At 47.8% G+C, this 20,023-nt stretch overlaps 1 protein-coding gene across 3 annotated transcripts in view; it reads right to left on the reverse strand.

Annotated features, from left to right (window-relative positions):
* Positions 1 to 3,433: 3,433 nt before the first annotated feature.
* Positions 3,434 to 20,023, reverse strand: part of smek1 (SMEK homolog 1, suppressor of mek1 (Dictyostelium)) — a 42,978-nt gene continuing 26,388 nt past the window's right edge. Inside the window, exons 5-15 of one of the 3 annotated variants that reach the window (XM_042338046.1) lie at positions 19,388 to 19,465; positions 18,173 to 18,289; positions 17,002 to 17,118; positions 15,863 to 15,994; positions 13,804 to 13,915; positions 11,413 to 11,571; positions 10,347 to 10,516; positions 9,437 to 9,579; positions 7,121 to 7,308; positions 4,783 to 5,003; positions 3,434 to 4,188 (exon numbers count right to left, since the gene is read on the reverse strand). In XM_042338046.1, coding sequence (XP_042193980.1) covers positions 4,054 to 4,188; positions 4,783 to 5,003; positions 7,121 to 7,308; positions 9,437 to 9,579; positions 10,347 to 10,516; positions 11,413 to 11,571; positions 13,804 to 13,915; positions 15,863 to 15,994; positions 17,002 to 17,118; positions 18,173 to 18,289; positions 19,388 to 19,465 — 1,572 coding nt within the window. In that variant the 3' untranslated portion in view covers positions 3,434 to 4,053. Of the gene's footprint in view, positions 4,189 to 4,782; positions 5,004 to 6,942; positions 6,999 to 7,120; positions 7,309 to 9,436; positions 9,580 to 10,346; positions 10,517 to 11,412; positions 11,572 to 13,803; positions 13,928 to 15,862; positions 15,995 to 17,001; positions 17,119 to 18,172; positions 18,290 to 19,387; positions 19,466 to 20,023 lie in introns of those variants that run through there. The other 2 variants (XM_007910127.2, XM_007910128.2) reach the window with 2 other exon arrangements.

Raw genomic sequence — 20,023 nt, forward strand, 5'->3', positions numbered from 1 at the left:
CCACCCGAAGACAGACAGACAAGAGCTGTGTTTAATGTCTCGCTTAACGGAGGGAGCTGAGATGGGCCTCTACAACAGGAATTTGGTGAGAGTGGGAAATCAGTGCAGAGAGGGTTAAGGAGGTGCCTGTGGGGAGAACGTCCCATGCAAACATGTTGTCTCATCTGAAACACAGCTGACCCCCAGTACTGCACTGGTGTTAGCCTGGACTTGAGCTCAGGCGAGAGTGCGAGGGACTGAGTCCGGCTGATACCAAGTGCAAGTTTATCCATATCACCTGTTGACTTGCGGGAGATCAAGACAGCAGCATTGCCCTCTCTCCTCACAATAAAACCGAGTTCACTTTACTGCAATACAGGTAAGGCAGCTGCTGATCTCGCTCGGTGAAGCTAAACATGTGTTTTTTTGGGTCAGTCTGACATGAGGAAAGCTATCGCTCTGTATTACACCGGACAGGAACCACCATTTTCTTGCTACTGAAGCAGCACTTAGAAAGCTTCACTTTGGCGGAAAGGCTTGAGGCAATTCACAAGGAAGATATAGATCATTGAGAGTGTGTGTCTGTGTACGTGTGTGTGTGTGTGTGCCTGTGTTCGTGTGTATCTGTTTGTGTGTTCGTGTGCGCGTGTGAAGTGTTGAATTGAGATCGTTAACCAAAGACGGGGTCAAGGTGAGCTTTTTGAGGCAGGGTAAGGAGAGGAGGTGAAGGAGACGGCAACACAAAGAGCATCCCCTCCGGCACTCTGTGTGTGTGTGTCAATCTGTGTGGTTCTAGGTTAGGTAATGCTGCAATGGAATCATTCCTGGCTCACAATCAATCCAGAGATCACTCCGGCATCACAACATACAACAATGCTTGCATTTGATATTGTGCCTACAGCCGGCGAAGTCTCAACATGCAGCAGCCACTGTGTATTTACAGGCAAGCGTGGCAGCCAATTTGCGCGCAGCTATGTCCCCACAAACAGCCTTGACGTAACCACCACATTATCTGGATTGTTGGCCCGTGAGCTCATCTCTTTTCCCATAGCGACGCTGGATGTTTGACATCCACCTGAACAGGCAGACAATGGTCTTGGTTTAGCATCTCATGCCGAAGGGTGGCACCTCCGACAATGCGTTGTTTCCCCCACGTACTGAGCTGGGGCGACAGCCAAGAATGCAAACCCAACGTGCCGACGTAGGACTTGTAGCTCAGTGGTTAGAGCGCTCGCCTCGCAAGCGAGAGGACCCGGGTTTGATTCGCAGGCAGGGGGCGAAACCTTAGGGGCAAGTTTCCTTACTCCACGCACCTCTGTTTACTTAGCAGTAAGTAGGAACCCAGTTGTTAAGTCGATCGGCGGATCGCTTTTCTGGGGATGATAATCCCTCACCCCCCACCAAAAAATGATTGGGTCACTGAATCCACGACTGTTTGTGGGACGCTGCTGTGCATCATCATGCGCTGCTGCGTCTCGCCCACAAAATACACAGTCACTACACTTTACAGTATATTCTGTGAAGTGCTTTGAGACGTCTGAACGATGTGATAAGGCGCTGTATAATAATACAGGACTTGCATTTGATACAGCGCCTTATCACGTCATTCAGATATCCCCAAGCGCTTCACAGGATATACTGTTAAGCGGATTGACGCGTCTGATGCAAGGTTTAGTATTATTATTAGCCGAGATTGTGAGCCCAAAGTCCCGATGTGGATCTTGAATCTGTATCCGAGAACCCTGGCTGAGGCTGCTCAGAAATGGGCACTTATCACAGCACAAAGCCATTCAGGCCCCAGACAAGTCGCCTTTTGTGTGTTAGGCCAAGCAACAGTGTATTCTGCTCCTGCTAAACGTCTGCCAGGATGGGAACAAACAATCTTGCTATATATTCCCCCCACATCATGCGTCTATCTAACCAGCTGGCTGTATACTGGGGAACTCACCGTTTTTCCTTCCTATTGAGCAACAGCTCTGATAAGAGAGAAATGAACGCAAAGCCTTCAATCTGAAACAAGAACTTGGATTCAGGCAGATCCGATAATAATAATAATCCTTGCAGTTGATATTAGCACCTTACCAGGTCTCCAAGACCTTCACAGAATACGCTGAAAAGCGAATTGACTGCATATTTTGTGGGAGAAACGCGGCAGCCAATTGCGCACGGCAGTGGCCCAAACGTGACATTTTTAATTACCGTGAAAATACGCTTCTGAGCTACGACTCAGCCCCCCAAATTCCTTTGAGTCATAGCCTTAAGACCTCCAGTTTAGAATACTTAACTGTGCAGAGATTAGGAGAACTTTGAAATTCACCACTTTAAGTTTTAAGGTAAAATGCTCTTAGACAAGCAGCGAGAGGGATGTTAGGGGTTTGGTAGATTGAGTGGAGAGGGAAAGATTTGTTGAACAATACCCAGTTGTACATAGAAATTGGAGGTCACTCAGGCTGTCAAGCTTAGGCTTGGGTGAGTTCTTTGCATTGGAGCCATACACTATCATCTCAATTCCCTGGAGTCTCATCAAACGGTATGTGGTAATTGTATGGTTAACTCTTCACATCCTCCGCCAGTTAATTTGAATTAAGAACATAAGAATTTGCTGGATGAAAGACCAAGGTCCACCCAGTTTGCCTTCCACCATCCTGGCAGTCACATGAACATGTCGTGTCCTAAACTATAGACTGCGCGAGATATTATTTCCTAAAATAAATCGATCCAATTTGCTTTTTGAACACTTTCTGCTTCCACTGGCTGACCGTCTCTGTTCTAACCGTTGCTGTGCAGTAATTCAGGCCAAAAGGGGTTGAACAATTCCCCTGAGCGGGTGGGTGGTCGCGGGGGGGAGGAGTGGGGTTGGGGGGAGAATGTCTTAACACAAGCCACCAACATAAAATTCAGTATTAGAAAAAAAGAGAATTCATTCACAAAAGTATTTGTCATCGATACAGTGCTGTGCACTCAAACAGTACAACAGGCTTCGCGTTTTACACACAAAACCGAGCCACCCCCGTCCCCACACGGCTGAACGGGCTGATTGATCAGTGCGATACGCAAACAACGTGCCCACATCTCGCAACAAACGGCTGAACAGCACAGCTCCGAGAGAGGTGCGTTTACATCAAAGAGTATCTTTAATGGTCCCAAATATACTTAAACAACTAGGTAGGTGTACACTCAAGAGAGAGAGAGAGCGAGAGAGAGCAAGAGAGAATGAATGAATGAAAGAAAATGCAAAGGTATGGACACAAGAAATGATCACGTCTAGAATTCCACTCAATTTTGTAATTCCTGGCCGCAAGGGAGGGTTTCCGAAAAAAAAAAGAAGTTGCAGTTTTACAGGGCAAAGATTAAAAAGAGAACGGTTTCCTCGCAGGAATCCCCCCCCCCCCCCACTCACTCTCCTCCCCAGCCCCTACTGAGGTGCAGTTAAAACCTTTCTCCCTCCCCCCGCCCCCCCCCCCACTCCCCATTTTAGTTCCCGTTGCGATAAAAGTTTCCTGAAAGTACGATGCGAAGGCAGGTCTTCTGAACAACAAATGGGGAAAAGAAAACACCAAAGACTGCTGGCGTATTTCCGGGCAGGAATTCCCACCGGAGAGGATCGGAGCAGATATCGGCCAGGGTTCCTGTGGACAATTGTCCCCCACCCCCCCCAACGATTGGCCTGGAAAGCTGAGTCCCGCAAGCTTCACTGTACTCGAGAACGCTCCACCCTCACTTAGCTGCAGTTTTTTTTTAATATAGATCTTCCTTCCCTGAGAAAGGGGTAGAGTGAGGTCAAAGCCTGGATATCACTTGGGTGTCAGCGAGTTCCAATCCGCTTCCTCTTCAGACCAGAGGAATTTTTCCCTCCTCATATTTTGTTTTTCCTACTTCAGTTGTATTGGCACTTGATCAGCAGAATTCCACACGAACGTACGTTCTCCCTGCGCAAAGCAACAGCTTGGGACACCACCGTAAGTTCAGGTGGTCTTAAGCAAGTCTGTTGGGAGATCGCAGGGTTAAGGCCGAGGGGAGAGATGGTGGTGGTGGTGGTAGTGGGGGTGTTGACGGGAAGGGTTGGGGTCTTTATTAAGACCCGAGCCTGGATTTCAAAGGTGTTGATTGTTCTTTCTCGTCCCTCTCTTCATCTTCCTCCTCCTCCTCCTCCTCCTCTTCCTCGTCATCATCGTCGTCTGGATAATCTACAAGGCCGATGATACCTCCCTGTGAGAGAGACCACAGATTGTGAGAAGGGAACACTGAGTGTACATTACCTCTGTCCATCTCAGCACAATTCCGATGCCACCATTATTTTGTCATTGTCACAAGTGATGCCAAAGAGGGGTTTTGAGAATATTAATAATTATCCTTGCATTTGATACAGCGCCTTATCACGCTGAGGCATCTCAAAGCGCTTCAGAGAATATACGGTAAAGTGGATGACTTGCATATTTTGTGGGTGAAATGCAACAGCCATTTGCGCACAGCAGTGTATCATAAATAGTCGTGGATTGAGTGACACAATTTTTATTTATTTTTTTGGAGGGATTACCACCCCTAGAAAGCGACTAACAACCGGGTTCCTACTTACTGCTGGGTAAACAGAGGCGTGTGGAGTAAGGAAATTTGGCTAATGTTCCGCTGGCTGGGAATTGAACCCAGGTCCGCTCGCTTGCGAGTCGAGGGCTCTAACCACTATGCTTCAGGACTCCACATTCAATGCTACAAGCTTGCTGAGCGCGTGAGCAACAAGCGATCACAAGCCAGTGGGAATAGGTCCCAGGATATGAGGAAAGTCATGGCAAAGCGTTCGGGTACCTTGGTAGTAATAGCTGGCGTGTGAGGTGTGCTTTTGGCTATTGTTCCGGGTGAGCTGGGAGGTGCTGGAGCCCCCAGTAAGTTCCCGGAGGCTAACTGGCGGCTGAGACTGGATTTGCCGCCTCCACCGCTGGCACCGGTAAAAGACAGCTTGAAGCTGGGGCTCTGTCTGCCTGTCAGCGGGCTCTTCGTCAAGACCTCCTTGTCATCCCCGTCCTTCACTGGAGGACAAAGCCAAAGAATGACTTGAAATCTTCCAACATGTTTCACTGGCAGATTAACTCATAACGTGTAAAAACTGACCATCGTAATAGCTAGCGCTTTACCAGCATCAAAACATCTCAAAAACATTTCACAACTTTAGAAAAAAAATTCAGCCAGACATTAACACGAGCTGAACGAGTGATCGATCGGGAGGATTGTTGGATTAACGTCCATCTTTCAAAGCCCTCCATGGCCTTGCTCCTCCCTACTTCTGCTAATGCCATATTGTCCTATCTGCTCCCTCCGCTCAGCACGCTCCGGCCTGCTACACGTCCCCCGCCCAGCCCACCATTGGCAGTCGGGCCTTCAGCCTCTCTGCCCACAAACTTTGGAGTTCCATCCCACAGGCTACTCCCCTCGCTGCCTCCCATGCCTCCTTCAAGACCTTCCTCTTCGACCGCGCTTTTGGTCACCTTCCCTACTCCCACCCTCCCTGTCCTCCAATCCTCCTGATCCCAACCCCCAGCTCGGGTCCAAATCCCTGACTGTCCAGCGCCTTAGGACGTCCTCATGACGTAAGCAGCACTGTGTAAATGTCATGGGTTGTTGCTGAACGTGTTGTCACTTGAACAACAGCATCTCCAACACTCTCCCCCAGTATTACACTGGAGTGCCAGTCAAGACTAGAAACTCAGATCCCAACACAGAGCTTGAACCCAGTTTTGTGACCACGGCTAATAGAGCTGTCAACTGAGCCAAACCAACACACGGTAATATTGCCTGTAAGAAATCCAAGGTAACCTAGCAACATAGTGCCTCTTCACGTCGAGGGGATGTCTCAAAGAGTTGAACGCTGTCGCCTGGGCACCCGCACTGAGGGTGGGAGCCGAAGGGGGTAGGTAGGGAGGGGAGAGATGAGTGAAAGCGCGGTCAAAGAGGGACGTCTTGAGGGAGCGAGTCGCTTGAAGGAAGTGCGGGAGATGCGAAAAGAAAAGCAAAAATGTTCTGCAAGACCCTGAACCAGAATAATAATCCTTGTTATTATTAGAATGAGCAGATGGTGTCAGAACGCTCTCGGTGCAAGCGGTACGTTATTTGGCTAAGGAATCGTTTAAGGAAGGGTATGAGAGAAATAACATTCCTTGCATGTGACCCAGCACCAGAAATATCGAAACGTTTCCAAGCAATTCACAGGTGGTTGCTGTAAAGTGTAGTAATCGTAGGGGAATGCAGCAATGCACTGTTATGTCCTGCAACTAACCATGAAGTGACTGGAAAATCGTCGGCAAGGCCTGGCCTGGCCAACGATTTTCCAGTTACTTCCCTTCTCTTTTCGAAATGTGTCGAGGGGCCTATAACATCCACCTGAGCAGGCAGACGGGACCTCAGTTTAATCTCATCTGAATGAAAGTAATAACAATCCTTGCATTTGAAACAGCACCTTATCACGTGCTCGACATCTCAAAGCGCTTCACTGTAATGCGAAGCGACTGTATATTTCATGGGCGAAACGCGGCAGCCAATCGCACACAGCAGTGTCCCACAAACAGTTGTGGATTGAAGGACCAAATTATTATTGTTGCAATATTTTTCTGAAGGGATTATTACCCCATGAAAAGGGATCCGCCAATCGACTAAGAACCAGGTTCCGTCTTACTGGTAGGTAAACAGAGGCGTGTGGAGTAAGGAAACTCGCCTAAGGTTTTCGCCCCCTGCCCGGGAATCGAATCCGGGTCCTCTCGCTTGCGAGGCGAGCGCTCAGCTACCGCTCCATCAGCATGGGAATGGAGCAATGTTATTTTGGGGCTAGACAGATGGGCCGTGCGCTCCTATAAAACGCCAACCGTGGCTGGGTGAACGCAAAGTGGATTCTAATCTCGAGGTGTGCATTTGCCTGCACAACACAAAAACAAGAGAGGCTCGTTCGCACTGAATGAAAGAGCGGCGTGAGCTCACCCAGTGTGTACACAGCATTTCTCAAACCCGACAGCCACTCGCTTCGTTACATATCCCTGCAGTTGAGTCATGGGGTGGGGAGTTGGTGGGGGGATTAGGGGTAGGGTGGAGGGGAGGGGAGGGGGAGGGAGGGGAGAAGAAAAAAAAGAATTTACAATTAAATCGGCAGATTCCATACATTTTTTCCTTTCCATAAATTTGCCAAAATGGTCCACGATTTCGCCGTCGGTTTTTGACCTGTCGGCCGGCAGCACCGCCTCGCCGTCCTCCAGCTCCTCCTCGTCCGTGTTGAACCACATCTCTTCCTCCTCCTCCAGGGTGCGGGCGTCGCGCCGGTAACGGTTGTTCCGCAGGATCGAGCGCATGCTGCGGACCACAGAGCAGACGAGAGCCGTGTTAGAACCTAAACACGAAGCTGTGTGCGCTTTCACCTGTGCCCTAGGCCGGTAATAATAATAATAATAATTCTGGCGTTTGATATCGCGCCTTATCACGTCTTCGAGACGTCTCAGAGCGCTTCACTGGATACACTGTAATTGACTGTATATCTTGTGGGCAAACGCAGCAGCCAATTGTGCACAACAGCGTCCCACAAACAGCCGCAGATTGAGCGACTACATTGTTTATTTATTTTGAAGGGTTATTAACCCAGAAAGAGAACTGCCAATCGACTGACAACCAGGTTCCTTAAATCGCTCTGGGACGCATCCCAACATGAAGGGCACTATGTAAATGCAAGTTGTTGCTGCTGCTAAGTAAGCAGAGACGTGTGTGTGGAGTAAGGAAACTCGCCTAAGGTTTTGCCCTGCCCGGGAATCGAACTCCTCCCGCTTGCGAGGCGAGTGCACTAGCCGGTACGCTATGGGACTCCAAATTATTAATTAAACTTATTAATTTATAATGATGATAAACATTGGCTCTTTCTAGACGAGTGCTTTGCAGAATTGGGTAAGCAGTGTGTAGTACGTTCCTCGGGGTGGGTGGCGGGGGAGAGAAGAGAGGGACAAAGACTGCCCATTCCACCCTCATGGAAATTTCCATGTGTGAATCACAAAGTCACATATATGTGTGGAACTCAATCTCGTTTGGATGCTCTTAAGCACCGTGATGGGTTTCCACGAGTCAGACACACTCGGCTGGTCNAAAAAAAAATCCTGGCACCCATTTGCTAGAGCGCCGGTTAAGGTGGCCTGTTCAGGTGGATGTTAGAACGTTAAACTTCTCAAAGCGCTTCCCAGGTAATTGCTGTCACGTGCGCGTGGTGCCTGTGTACTTGTGTAAACAGCAATGTCTCTGTCGTGTAAAACAGTCATGACAGAGCTGCCTTGCAACAGGTGGCAGGGTCTGCTACTGTTAAGTGCTCCGAGATGCTGAACCCATCTATATCGATGCAAGTTGTTGTTCTTCAAGTGGCTCTTCACAGGAGCAGGAGGTTCAGTCATTGTAACGGAGCACTGGATAAGGGAAGTTGCAAGAGCACTGGCTGATTTTTCAAAGGGGAGACATCGAAGCCCAACTGCAGCTCTGGTGGAGGAATTGCTCCGCTTGGCTGAGGGCTGCCTTTCCCTACAAGGCCGTCGGAGGGAGCTCTTCAGCTCCTGGGGCAAAACTGATCGAGATGCGTTGGAACAGATGGTGAACACTGGGATCAAGCTTGGGAGCCCAGTCCAGTTAGAAACTCCCAAGCTTGATCCTAGTGTTCACTCTCTGTTCCAATGCAGCTCTATCAGTCTTATTCCCAGGCCAGCAGATACATCATCTCCTGGGCCAGAGTGGGGCTTGATACAATGCTGGGCTTGTCGATGCTCATCTCAGTCCTACAAGGCTCTGCAAGGCAGCCAGTGTGGCCCAGTGAGCTGTGGCTGCTTTCAGGAGAAAGAATTAGGGCCAGGGGGAGGCGAGAGGGTGCAGCGAATATACAGCAAAGGATAGATAAATAAAGAACTGGGCAAACCGAGGACAACACAACTCACCAATGCAGGTTAGCACCAATGTGCGACACCCAGAGCTACTAACAGCCTTTATCCGTAAGGCAGTCATGTGCTCAGGTTACCATAAACTAAACTGGTGACTGTCTGGTCTGGATTCTGTGGCTCAAGCCTGTACTTTTAGCAGCGCTGGGAGAAGCGTGCATTATTGGAATTGTGGTCCTTCGGATGAGATGTTAATCCGTGGTCCCGTCTGCCTGTTCAGATGGAACGTTAAAGATCCCACGGTGCTATTCGAAAAGAGAAGGGAGTTTCTCTCTCCTGGAGTCCTGGCTAACAAATCCTCCAAATAAAATTGGATACTGATTCCAGGGTTGTTTCACGGCATGTAACTGGCTGCCGTGTTTGCCCACAATACACAATCACCTCACTTAACATTACACCCTGCGATGGGTTTTGAGACGTGAAAGGGGCTGTGCCTATGGTAAGATTACTATTTACCCACTATAGGGGGGAAAACATGGACCATTGAAATTATTTTAAATGTAGCATCCCCACTCACTGACCTGTCGAGCTTTGAATGATCCTGCCGTTCCCTTTGCTGCTCGTAACGCAGTTTCAGACCTTTGAACGTCTGCACATAATCCACCTCTTCAAGTGCTTTCCAGTAGTTTTCGATGACATGAGCCGTTAGAGATTTGATGTCTTCCTGTGTGAAACAGAGGATAATATTTCAGCCATAAAGCCCCACAGCACAACGCCAGATAAATCACTGATCCCCTTACCTACCCAAGGGATCAGATACAGAAGTGAACATATTTAATCTTATGGATTTAACTACATCAGCGGTTTGATCTGAGCAGCTCAGCGTGGGAGCTATCTGATGCAGGTAAATACTGTATTAAAATTAAAGTATTAAACACTAATGAATTCATAAATTAGATATTAATAAAAGTATTAAAATTAGGTCAGCAGGATGCGCATTCCATTTCAACAATCTATCTTGGGGATTTCCATGTGTAGGTGGTGAGGCATGGAAATCTCAGCTTAGTTTGGATGCTCTTAAGCAACGGTGATGGGTTTCCACACAGCTGCCAAAATCGGTATTAAACACACACAGTTAGAGGGAGACACACACACCCAGTTCGCATTTTTTTGTGCCAGCAAGGTGCTCAACATTGGGGGGAGAAGACAGAAATTTGACCAGAGAAGTCTTTGCAGCTGACCTTGATTCTCTAAACACTGTACCCCTCCCCTGAGGTTTTCAATGGCGGGGGTCAGTGGATAGCAATCAGGTTGAATGTTTCCCCAGCCACAGAAGGATGGAGGCAAATTATGGATGTGGGAGGTGACTGTGTATTTTGTGGGCGAAAACGCGGCAGCCAATTGCGCACACCAGTGTCCCACAAACAGTCGTGGGCTTGTGCTTTAGGGCCTGTGCTTCCACTTAACTCAGCCACACGGAGGCTTACTTACCACTCTGATGAACTCAAACATCTCAATGATGGCGGAGTTGAGCAGGTTGTAGCGGGATCCATTGTTGAGGAACGCCCGGACCACTGGCTCAAACAGAATGGCTTTCATTATGTACCGGTTGTAGAACTCGTCTTTCAACCCCACGATCTTCCTCATGAAGCGAAGTGCACCTACAATCAGACACATCGTCTCACACCCAAGCACAGAGCGTGGGGGGGTGGGGGGGTAGGGGGAGAGAGAGGAAGGTGAAGCTCCCCCCCTAATCCTCATTGGACGATTGGTTCCCCCAAAAGGGTTACTTCCTGACCTTCAAATCATTTCACAATCTCCCCACTCTTCACCTCTCATCTCCTGCTTGCTCCTCAGTCCCTCCATCCCACCATCAGTGGCCAAGACTTCAGCCACTGTGCCCCCTTGCTCTATGTAACCCTCTCACAAAATGTCTTCTTCTCTCCCTGCCTCCAAACACCCAGCACATGGCTCTGACTGTACCCTTTGGCCCAAACTCTCCTTTTCCTCTCCGCATGGTAATTCCCATTGCGTAGCAGAGACGTGCTTCTAGACGGTTACCCAAGTGAAAGGCGTAGCTGCACAAGTGCAAGTCACTGTACTCAGTTAACAACAACGAATTACATTTTTATAGCACCTTTCACTTCGGGAGGGCGCTGGACAATCAGGGATTTGGACTAGAGCAGACGTTGGAATCAGGAGGGGTGGAGGGCAGGGAGGGGAGGGAATAGGAGGCTGGCCAAAGGCACGGTTGAAGAGGAGTCTTGAAATGTGCCTTGAAGGGGGCAAGGGAGGGAGCGAAGAGAACGTGGGATGGAGTTCCAAAGGGTGGGGGCAGAGAGGCTGAAGGCCTGACCGCCGATAGAGGGAGTGGGCCGGGCGGGGGAACGTGGAGCCTGCAGAGCGGAAGGTCGGGTGTATACGGAGTTAGCAGGTCACAGGGGTAGGGAGGAGCAAGGCGGTGGAGGGCGTTGAATGCGAGGACTTTGAACTCTGAGGACGGGGCCAGTGGAGCTGGGCGAGGGCGTGGGTGACAGAGGAGTAACACGTGACTTACATAATGCCACAAAAGCGTGCTTGGAGCCCATGAGGACAAGCACCCGCCGCAGAACGTCCTTGTTTATGATGTAGTTCTTGATATGGTAGGTGTGATGCTCCACACAGAACGTCAGCAACTCCAAAATTAAGGCCAAGAGCTGTGCCGTCTGGAAATCATCTGCCACAGGAAAAAAGGAACCGGGTCAGAACAACTCACCTCTAGCAACTTTGCTCTTGACCTGCCACATGAGAGAACTTGCATTGACAGAGCATCGCCACGTCGCAAAGCTAGACAGTAGTTGAGCGTGTGTACAAATCTCTTCACACCCTGGCACCTCCCTATACCTCTACTGGCTCCGGCCTCCTTCTTGTCCCTTGTCACCCTCCGTTCCACCATCGGCGGCCGCACTTTCAGCCACTACATCTCGAAACTCTGGAACTCTTTTTCTATCTTTCCGCTTGCCCCTTCCTTCCCAAAGTTCAGGTCGTGCCTTTAGACTTTCCTCTTGACCGTGGTTATGGTCACCTCCCCCCTTCCCCGATTCCATTTTAAAACCGTCCCTGGCAAGTCTGCTCGTATTCCGATAACCCTCTGGGAAATAAGCATCCCAACGTCTCAGTTTCAAGCTCCCAGTTACACTCTTATATTCTAGATCTGAGACACAAAGGTCATTTCAGTCTCCATATTCAGAGAAGTGGCCTTCTCTAAATCACAAACATTTAAACCTTGTGACAAACCAATGAGTATCCCTACTGTGGAAGACTTAAGACTTCAACATTATGGGTCCTCATCCTCTGCCCCATTTGCACCTCTTTCCTCTCTCCCTCAAAATACAGGTGCTATAATAATAATTCTTGTATTCGATACAGCGCCTTATCTATCATTGAGACGTCTCAAAGCGCTTCACAGAATACACTGTAAAGTGAATTGACTATATATTTTGTGGGTGAAACGCGACAGCCAATTGCACACAGCAGTGTCCCACAAACAGTCGTGGATTGAGTTACCAAATTATTATATATTTTGTTGAAGGGATTATTACCCTTGGCAAAGTGATCCACCAATTGTCTAGCAACCGGACAACTGGGTTCCAACATACTGCTAGGTAAACAGAGGCGTATGGAGTAAGGAAACTTTCCCAAGGTTTCGCTCTGCTTGGGAATCGAACCCAGGTCCTCTCGCTTGTGAGGTGAATGCTCTAACCAATATGCTACAGGACTCCATTCCCACCCACTTTCTTTTCTCCCTCAAAATACAGTGCTCTAGCTGCACATCCCCCCCACTCTCTCAGCTCACTCAGAGCCATTAAGAACCACCCTGGGGCTTCTTACAATCTACTCCACACTCGGCCAAGGATAAATGGATGCAACACGCAGAGCAAACTGGGTCCGATGCACCAGTCAATGGCACGTAATAAGCCGGACTCACTAAAGCTTTCAACTTAAAATCAACATGAAAAGAAAGTGGTAAAAATAGGCTTTGACGTAACTTAGCCCCCGAGTGACCCCATCCACACAACAAACGGGGAACAAGGCTGAACAGTGCAAGCCCACTGAACTGCATGCGGCTGCATCAAAGGATATTGCCTCCAGTTGTGGTTCTGTCACAAAGGACGGGCAAAGAGGTTTCAGACTCAAGCGACGGGAAGCATCCGAAAAGACAATGAGCACTTCTCCAGCGTGGAGATCACTCGAGAGGTTAGGATAAAGGAGGCCCTTTGGCCCATTTGATCTCAGAACACCCACCCTCGCATTCCCATCACAGCATCCAGGCGTTTCTTAAATCAGTCCCAATGTCCTGACCTCAACCCCCTTTCCAGCTGCTAATCGCCCACTATGTAAAGAAATACTTCTTGGGTGTCTGTCCTAAACTTGCCCTCCGCATAGCCAGGAACCTGTGTCTCCATTCTGGCTGGGAACTCAAAATTCAATCACAATGTGTTGATAATTAGTCATGACTAGAGCTTGAAAATAAAGCTGTAGGGCAAAACTTTTCATTACACTACATTCCCCCGCAGAATAGTTGACAGAAGTGTTAAGTTATTTTATAATAATACTTGCATTTGATACAGAGCCTTATCACGTCAGTGAGACATCTCAAAGTGCCTCACAGAATATACGACAAAGTCAATGAATTGATTGTATATTTTGTGGGCGAAACGCGGTATCCAATTGCGCACAGCAGTGTCACACAAACAATCGTTGATTAAGTGACCAAATTATTATTATTATTTATTGAACGGAGTAAGGAAACTTGCCCAACATTTCGCCCTATCTGGGAATCGAACCCTGGTCCTCTAATCACTTGTGAGGGGCGTGCTCTAACCACTGAGCTACAGGACTCCATTAGAAACAGGACTTTTACAACCGGCACGCTAGAGGTTGAAGGTAGACTGAAGGTGGTACTGACCATTGTACGGAGATGGCTCACCTTTGCTGGGCTTCTCCTCAGTGGTGTTCGCCAGCAAGGGGGCAGTGAGGACATGCATGCAGTGCTTGTAAAAGAAACTCAGGAATTCAGTCTTCTCGTTTTTCTGCCCAAAAAAAGAGTAAAAGGCATCCCGGTTTAGTTTCCCTTAATAATTCCCTTGACCCTCCTTCCCCATCTTCAAGTCACACCTGAAGATCTCCCTCTTCCACCGTGCTTACGATCACCTCCCCCTCCCCTGCTCAGCGTCATGATCCGCCACTGTCAAGCGCTCTGGGACACTACCCTGCCCGAGGGGCGCTATATAAATATTTTCTCCACTTTAACAATAATAATTTGATATCGCTCCTTATTGTGTCGTTGAGACGTCTCAAAGCGCTTCACGTGATATACTGTTAAAAGTACTTATTTACCCAATTCTCTCATAAAACTACAGACTCAACTTTGTCAAACAATTAGAGAGCGAGAGAGAGAGAAAGAGACACAGAGACAGAGCGAGAGAGACACACAGAGAGATAGGCGGACAGAGCGTCCCGAGGTGATTCAGTGGCGGAGTCTGATGACCAGGTTCCTAAAGCTCTGAAATGCAACTTCAATAGAAAGCGTGAGGAACAGTAATTCATGTCACAAGCTACAAGCTTGAGAGAAACAGTCGGCTTTCAGTACCAGCCTGAGGGAATCGAATCTAACCTCACGCTCCACAGATCCGCTGGGATAAAAGATCCTTTGCTTTGCTTACCCAGCAGAGGGAGCCCTGTGCATTTATGATTATCGCATGGAAAAATCAGGCGAGGTGAGGCACTGTGTCAGGGCAAACACCACCCTAACAGGCTCTTTCTTTCTTCAGTGGGTCCCAGGAGAGCATGTCAGGCTTCACAGCTGACGAGAAGCTGCAGAAATCCCCCTCATGTCGTCCAGGCTAGTTAAACATCAGCTGTCGTCAATGCCGGTTCTATTAAAAACGGCTTGTGGCTTGAAATAACACTCGGAACCGAGTGACTGGAAAATCTGCCTCACGAGGTGAGCTGAGCCGGGTAGATGTTTGTTAGGTCAAGGTATCAAGGGATGTGGGGCAAGGGCGGGTAATTGGAGTTGAGGTACCGATCTGCCATGATCTTATAGAATGGTGGATCGGGCTTGAGGGGCTGAATGGCCTCCTCCTGTTCCTATGTTCCTATGCGGTGTGCCCCAGTCACACAGGAATCTTGGCTGTTTGTGAACAGAATTAACAGAACAACCCTAATTGACAAGCAGTGGGAGTCTGAATTATACCATTGCAAACCCAGTTTATTCAAGACTCTGTACAGTCAGGAATCAGGAACATGGTTGCAACACTGAACGATGTGTAGTCTTGCTGTGTGTGTTTAGGAGCAGAGCATTCTGATCAGGCACAGCATGGAATTGGTGCGCTGTTTGCCTGGCCCTGAATGACTGAGAAACGATGGCTTGCTCTGCAGACAAATTTTTACACTCCTGTCCAAACCAGCAGAGAAGCCCAGATCAACACTATATGGAAACAAGCGAGGAAGGATATTTGGCTCGTTTATTCAAATCTAACAGGAAGAATTTCTGAGTTTCAGAAACAGGGAGAATAGCAAAAATAATAATTTGAATTTACACAGAGGCCTTCACACGAGGCTGCACCTCAGAGCGCTTAACAGTGGCGGAGCCCGACTCTGAGCCTGGGGGAGGGAGGAGGTAACCGTAAGCACGGTCGAAGAGGAACGTCTTCAGTCGTTAGCTAGAAGAGAAGGAGGGGGCAAGGCTGAGGATTGAGGGAGAGTGTTCCAGGGCTTCAGGGTATAGTAGCTGAAGGTATGGATGGCCATCGATGGTAGAGCAGAGGAAACGAGGGACTAGGAGGTTGGAGCCGGCCAAATAAGTATTTATGTACTTACACAGCTGACAGCAGGAGCTCGCCTACAAAAGGTTTGAATTGCAAAGAGGCAATAACGTTATTAGCTACAACACACAGAGTCGCAATGAACAGAATTACCTTGCCTCTTGGATCACAACCTTTTCCAAACAGAGAGGTACTTACATTGACGGCAGCCAACATGTTCTCAGGGTCAACTAAAGTGCGAAGCAGCCCCATCAGTTGGACTGCACCACCCAGTTCGGGATCAGTGTCGCAAATCATGTGTTCAATGATGAGATTGATGAGAAGAATATCCTAAGGGAAGAGAAAAATAACGAAGAGCTCTAGGAGTGTCGATCTCTGTAAGGACACTTTTCCCAAGGCAATTGGCAGAGGATAATAAAAAGGTGGTCACTCAATCCACAACCATTTGTGGGACACTACTGTGCACAATTAATTGACTGCTGCATTTTGCTCTCAAAATAGAGTCATCCACTATACAATATATACTGTGAAGCGCTTTGAGACATCTTAACGATGTGATACACATTTTCAATTGCTAAAGTTGTTTGAGTTCAAATCTGCAGCAGGTAATATTTCACAATGACATGCTATTGTCATACAGTTCTCAATGGTGAGTGAGGTTGCAGAAGTCAGTGATGGATGACTAGCTTTCCACCGGCTCTTTCAGCAAAAAAAACCTTAAAAGACTCATATGCAGCGAATGTTAAGCCATCCAAATGCCCAACACTTCACCATAGATTCTTTTTTGTGGTGGGGGGGGGGGGGGCGAAGAGAGAGGAAGTGTGCTGCTTTCAGCCCATTCATTGCGACAACAGTGTCTGCATATTTTCCCTCATTATTTCCAGTGCGACTTAAAAGGAACATAATATGATAATAATCCTTGCATTTTATATAACACCTTATCATGTCGTTGAGACATCTCAAAGCGCTTCACAGAATATACTGCTGTGTATTTTGTGGGTGAAACGCGGCAGCCAATTGTGCACAGCAGCGTCCCACGAACAGCCTCAGATTGAGTGACCATAATTTTTATTTTGAGGCATTATTACTTCAGGAAAGTGATCCGCCAATCGACTAACAACCAGGTTCCTACTTAATGCTAGGCACACAGAGGCGTGTGGAGCAAGGAAACTTGCCTATCTTTTGCCCTGTCCGCCGGGAATCGAACCCTGGCCGAGGCGAGAGCGCTAATCACCATGTTACGGGGACTCCACAATCATTTTCACTGAGACTTCAAAGAAGCATAAGCGACCCCCCCCCCCCGTCCCCCACACAACGGATTCAGAGGGATTACTCACATCATCGTTCTGTTGAGCTTCCTGCATGACAAACTCTCGCACCATGGATGGATTGTACTCGACCAAATAGGAAAATATATCAGTGGCTGCGCTACGCACTTGGAGATCATCCATCCCCTGTCAACCAACAATTCAAATACAAAAAAAACCTATTAAAACGCCATCAACAGACAGCACTGAAAGAGAGCAGCGGGTCAGAGGGGGAGCATGGCCAGTCTCATTACAATAACTTGCAGCGTGCCCGTACATTCTGAAGTGCTTTACAAAGATGCTGTGGATCACCGAGCAGAGCGAGAAAGCGAGGGAAGAGTTCAGGATGTTCACTGAGGGAACAGTCATAGAGATAGTTTTAGATGGAGATGGAGGGAGGGAGAGAGGGAGGCAAGGAGGGAGGCAGGGAGAGCGCAAGGTGAATAGATTTTTGGAGAGATTTTTACGGAAAGCAAAAATCCAGATTCCGTGCAGGTTTGGGCTCTATTGTAACCGGGTAGCAAATCTATTGGGATCATTACATCCAAACTGTAAACGGCTACAGTAATATCCAAGCTTTCACTCACTCTGGCTCTCCCTCCTCCCACACTTCACAATGGTCAGTCAGACCAAGGGGACACCAGAACTATTTGCTAGAACCGTATAATGTTACAGCACAGAATCTCTGGTGGGGGAATCCAGAACAAGAGGGGCATCATCTTAAAATAAGAGCTAAGCCATTTAGGAGTGAAATCAGGAGGCAGTTTTTCACCCAAAGGCTAGTGGAAATCTGGAACTCTCTGCCTCCCCTGTGGATACTGGATCCGTTTGCATTTTCAAGACTGAGGTGGATAGATATTTGTTAGGTCAGCGTATTAAGGGATACGGGGCAATTGGAGCTGAGGTATAGATCAGCCATGATCTTATAGAATGGCAGAACAGGCTCAAGGGGCTCCTCCTGTTCCTATGTTCTTAAGCAGCCTCTCGGCCAGTGTTTCTCACCATGAGCCACGTTGGGTCAATCATTATAATTGATTGAAACGGATGTAATCTTTACTCCTGAGCTGCAGTAAAGCACTGAGGTCAGGGTCACCAGCTGGTGACTGTTCTGGTACCACTCAGCAACATGGCCATTTCAATCGGTGGGTGAGGCAAGTGTTAATGCCAGTAATTGATGCTCTCAAATCATTAATAAACTTACCAGAATGACCTCTAGGGCTGGGAGCACGCCCATATTTGATAATGTCTTGAAGAAAGAATCTCGGTTTTGAGGTTGCAAGGTTTGAGAAAATGCACAAAATTCTTTCAGAAAATTCACCTGAAATTAAAAAAATCACAAAGGGTTTTGATGGGGAAAAACGTGGATCAAAAGAAACCTATAATAATAATAATAATCCTTGCATTTGATATAGCGCTTTTCACGTCGGGAGGACGTCCCAAAGCGCTTCACAGAACACACTGTAAAGTGAATTGACTGTATACTTGTGGGCGAACGCGGCAGCCAATTGCGCACAGCAATGTCCCACAAACAGTCGTAGATTGAAAATGACCAATTTATTATTGTTTTTGGTTTTGGAGGGATTATTATTAGGCTCTGTGTGGAGTAAGGAAACTTGCCCAAGGTATCCCACAAGAATGATATTCCCACTGGGAGGACTGGAAAACGGGAACAGGAGAAGGCTATTCAGCCCACAGACCTGTTCATAGAATCATAGAATATTACAGCACAGAAGGAGGACGCTCGGCCCATCGCCTGTTGTACCAGATTATAAGATATTGGCAGTTGTTTTAATCCCAATGCCCTATACTTCCACAACAACAACAGGTTACGTGTGTATAGTGCCTTTCATGTCAGGAGGTCATCCCAAGGCGCTGGGCAGTCAGGGATTTGGACCCAAGCAGGTCACAATACTTCTACTTCCCAGGTCTCTGCCTCTCTTTTAAACATATCCTGTTTATTCAGCCTGTACAGCTCTCCTGGGCAGAGCATTCCACATCTTCACAACCCTCTGTGTGGAGAAAAGCTTCCTGACCTCAGCTCTAACTACCTTGGTTCTGATTAGAAGGCTTTGCCCTCTAACAGAAAAATCCCACCCACCACCAAACTTGACGAGTGCTTACACTGTTTTAAATAACTCAATCAAATCACCCCTTAACCTCCCTCCCTCCACACTGCACCAGATAAGTGTGTGTCCCTCAAACAGTTGTGGATTGAGTGTTTGTTCTTTTGGGAGGGATTATTATCCCTGGAAAGCGATCCACCAATCGACTAACAATCAGGCTCCTAAATTCAGTAGTCAGTCTTGCATACATTTAGCGCTATTCACACAGGAGGCGTCCTGGAGCGAGGAAATCCAATCCTGTTGCTGCTTTTCCCAACTCTATTAACCGTGAGCATGCGCACAGACACACTTACCAGTTCCTGTCTTTTATCATCGTCTGTGGTATCGTCTGTTAACTGTGCAAAAAGTTCTGTCAGAAACTTTTCATCTTCCTGGAAGATTATATATTAAAAAAAACAAAACGGTGAGAAACAGAGAGAAAACCACTTGTCACCGCCATCACTGTGTATTTTCCCTTTGATATAATAAGTTGTGTTTACACCGCGCTGCTCACAGAGCGCAGACGGAGCATGACGCCGAGCAAGGGGAATGGGCAGGTGATCGTAGGTATGGTCGAAGGGGAAGGCCGGCTGCAAGCTATTAATATCTATTAATCAGCTGTACAGGGTGTCCATTATCCAGTGTTTCTACAGGGTGTTCACAAAGTCCTATTACCCCTATGTTTCTTTTTCTACAGTGCACTGACCAACAACTGAAACATATGGAAGAATGATGATAATAGTATTTAGAAGTACTTAATTGTATTCAGTACGAGTGTTTACTGTATTTAGACATCCAGAGGATCGGTGTGTGTGAGAGGGAGAGTGCGAGTGAGTGAGCGAGAAATGATCTGTCAACAAGTTCGGTGCCACATGGAGTCAGTGAGGAGGTGAAATGTGTCTCTGTTTATTTCAGCTCCTCTGTAGTCTCATATCACTGTTTTGTAACAG

Source organism: Callorhinchus milii, unplaced genomic scaffold (genome assembly GCF_018977255.1).
Source record: "Callorhinchus milii isolate IMCB2004 unplaced genomic scaffold, IMCB_Cmil_1.0 Scaffold9, whole genome shotgun sequence".
NCBI lineage: Eukaryota > Metazoa > Chordata > Chondrichthyes > Chimaeriformes > Callorhinchidae > Callorhinchus > Callorhinchus milii.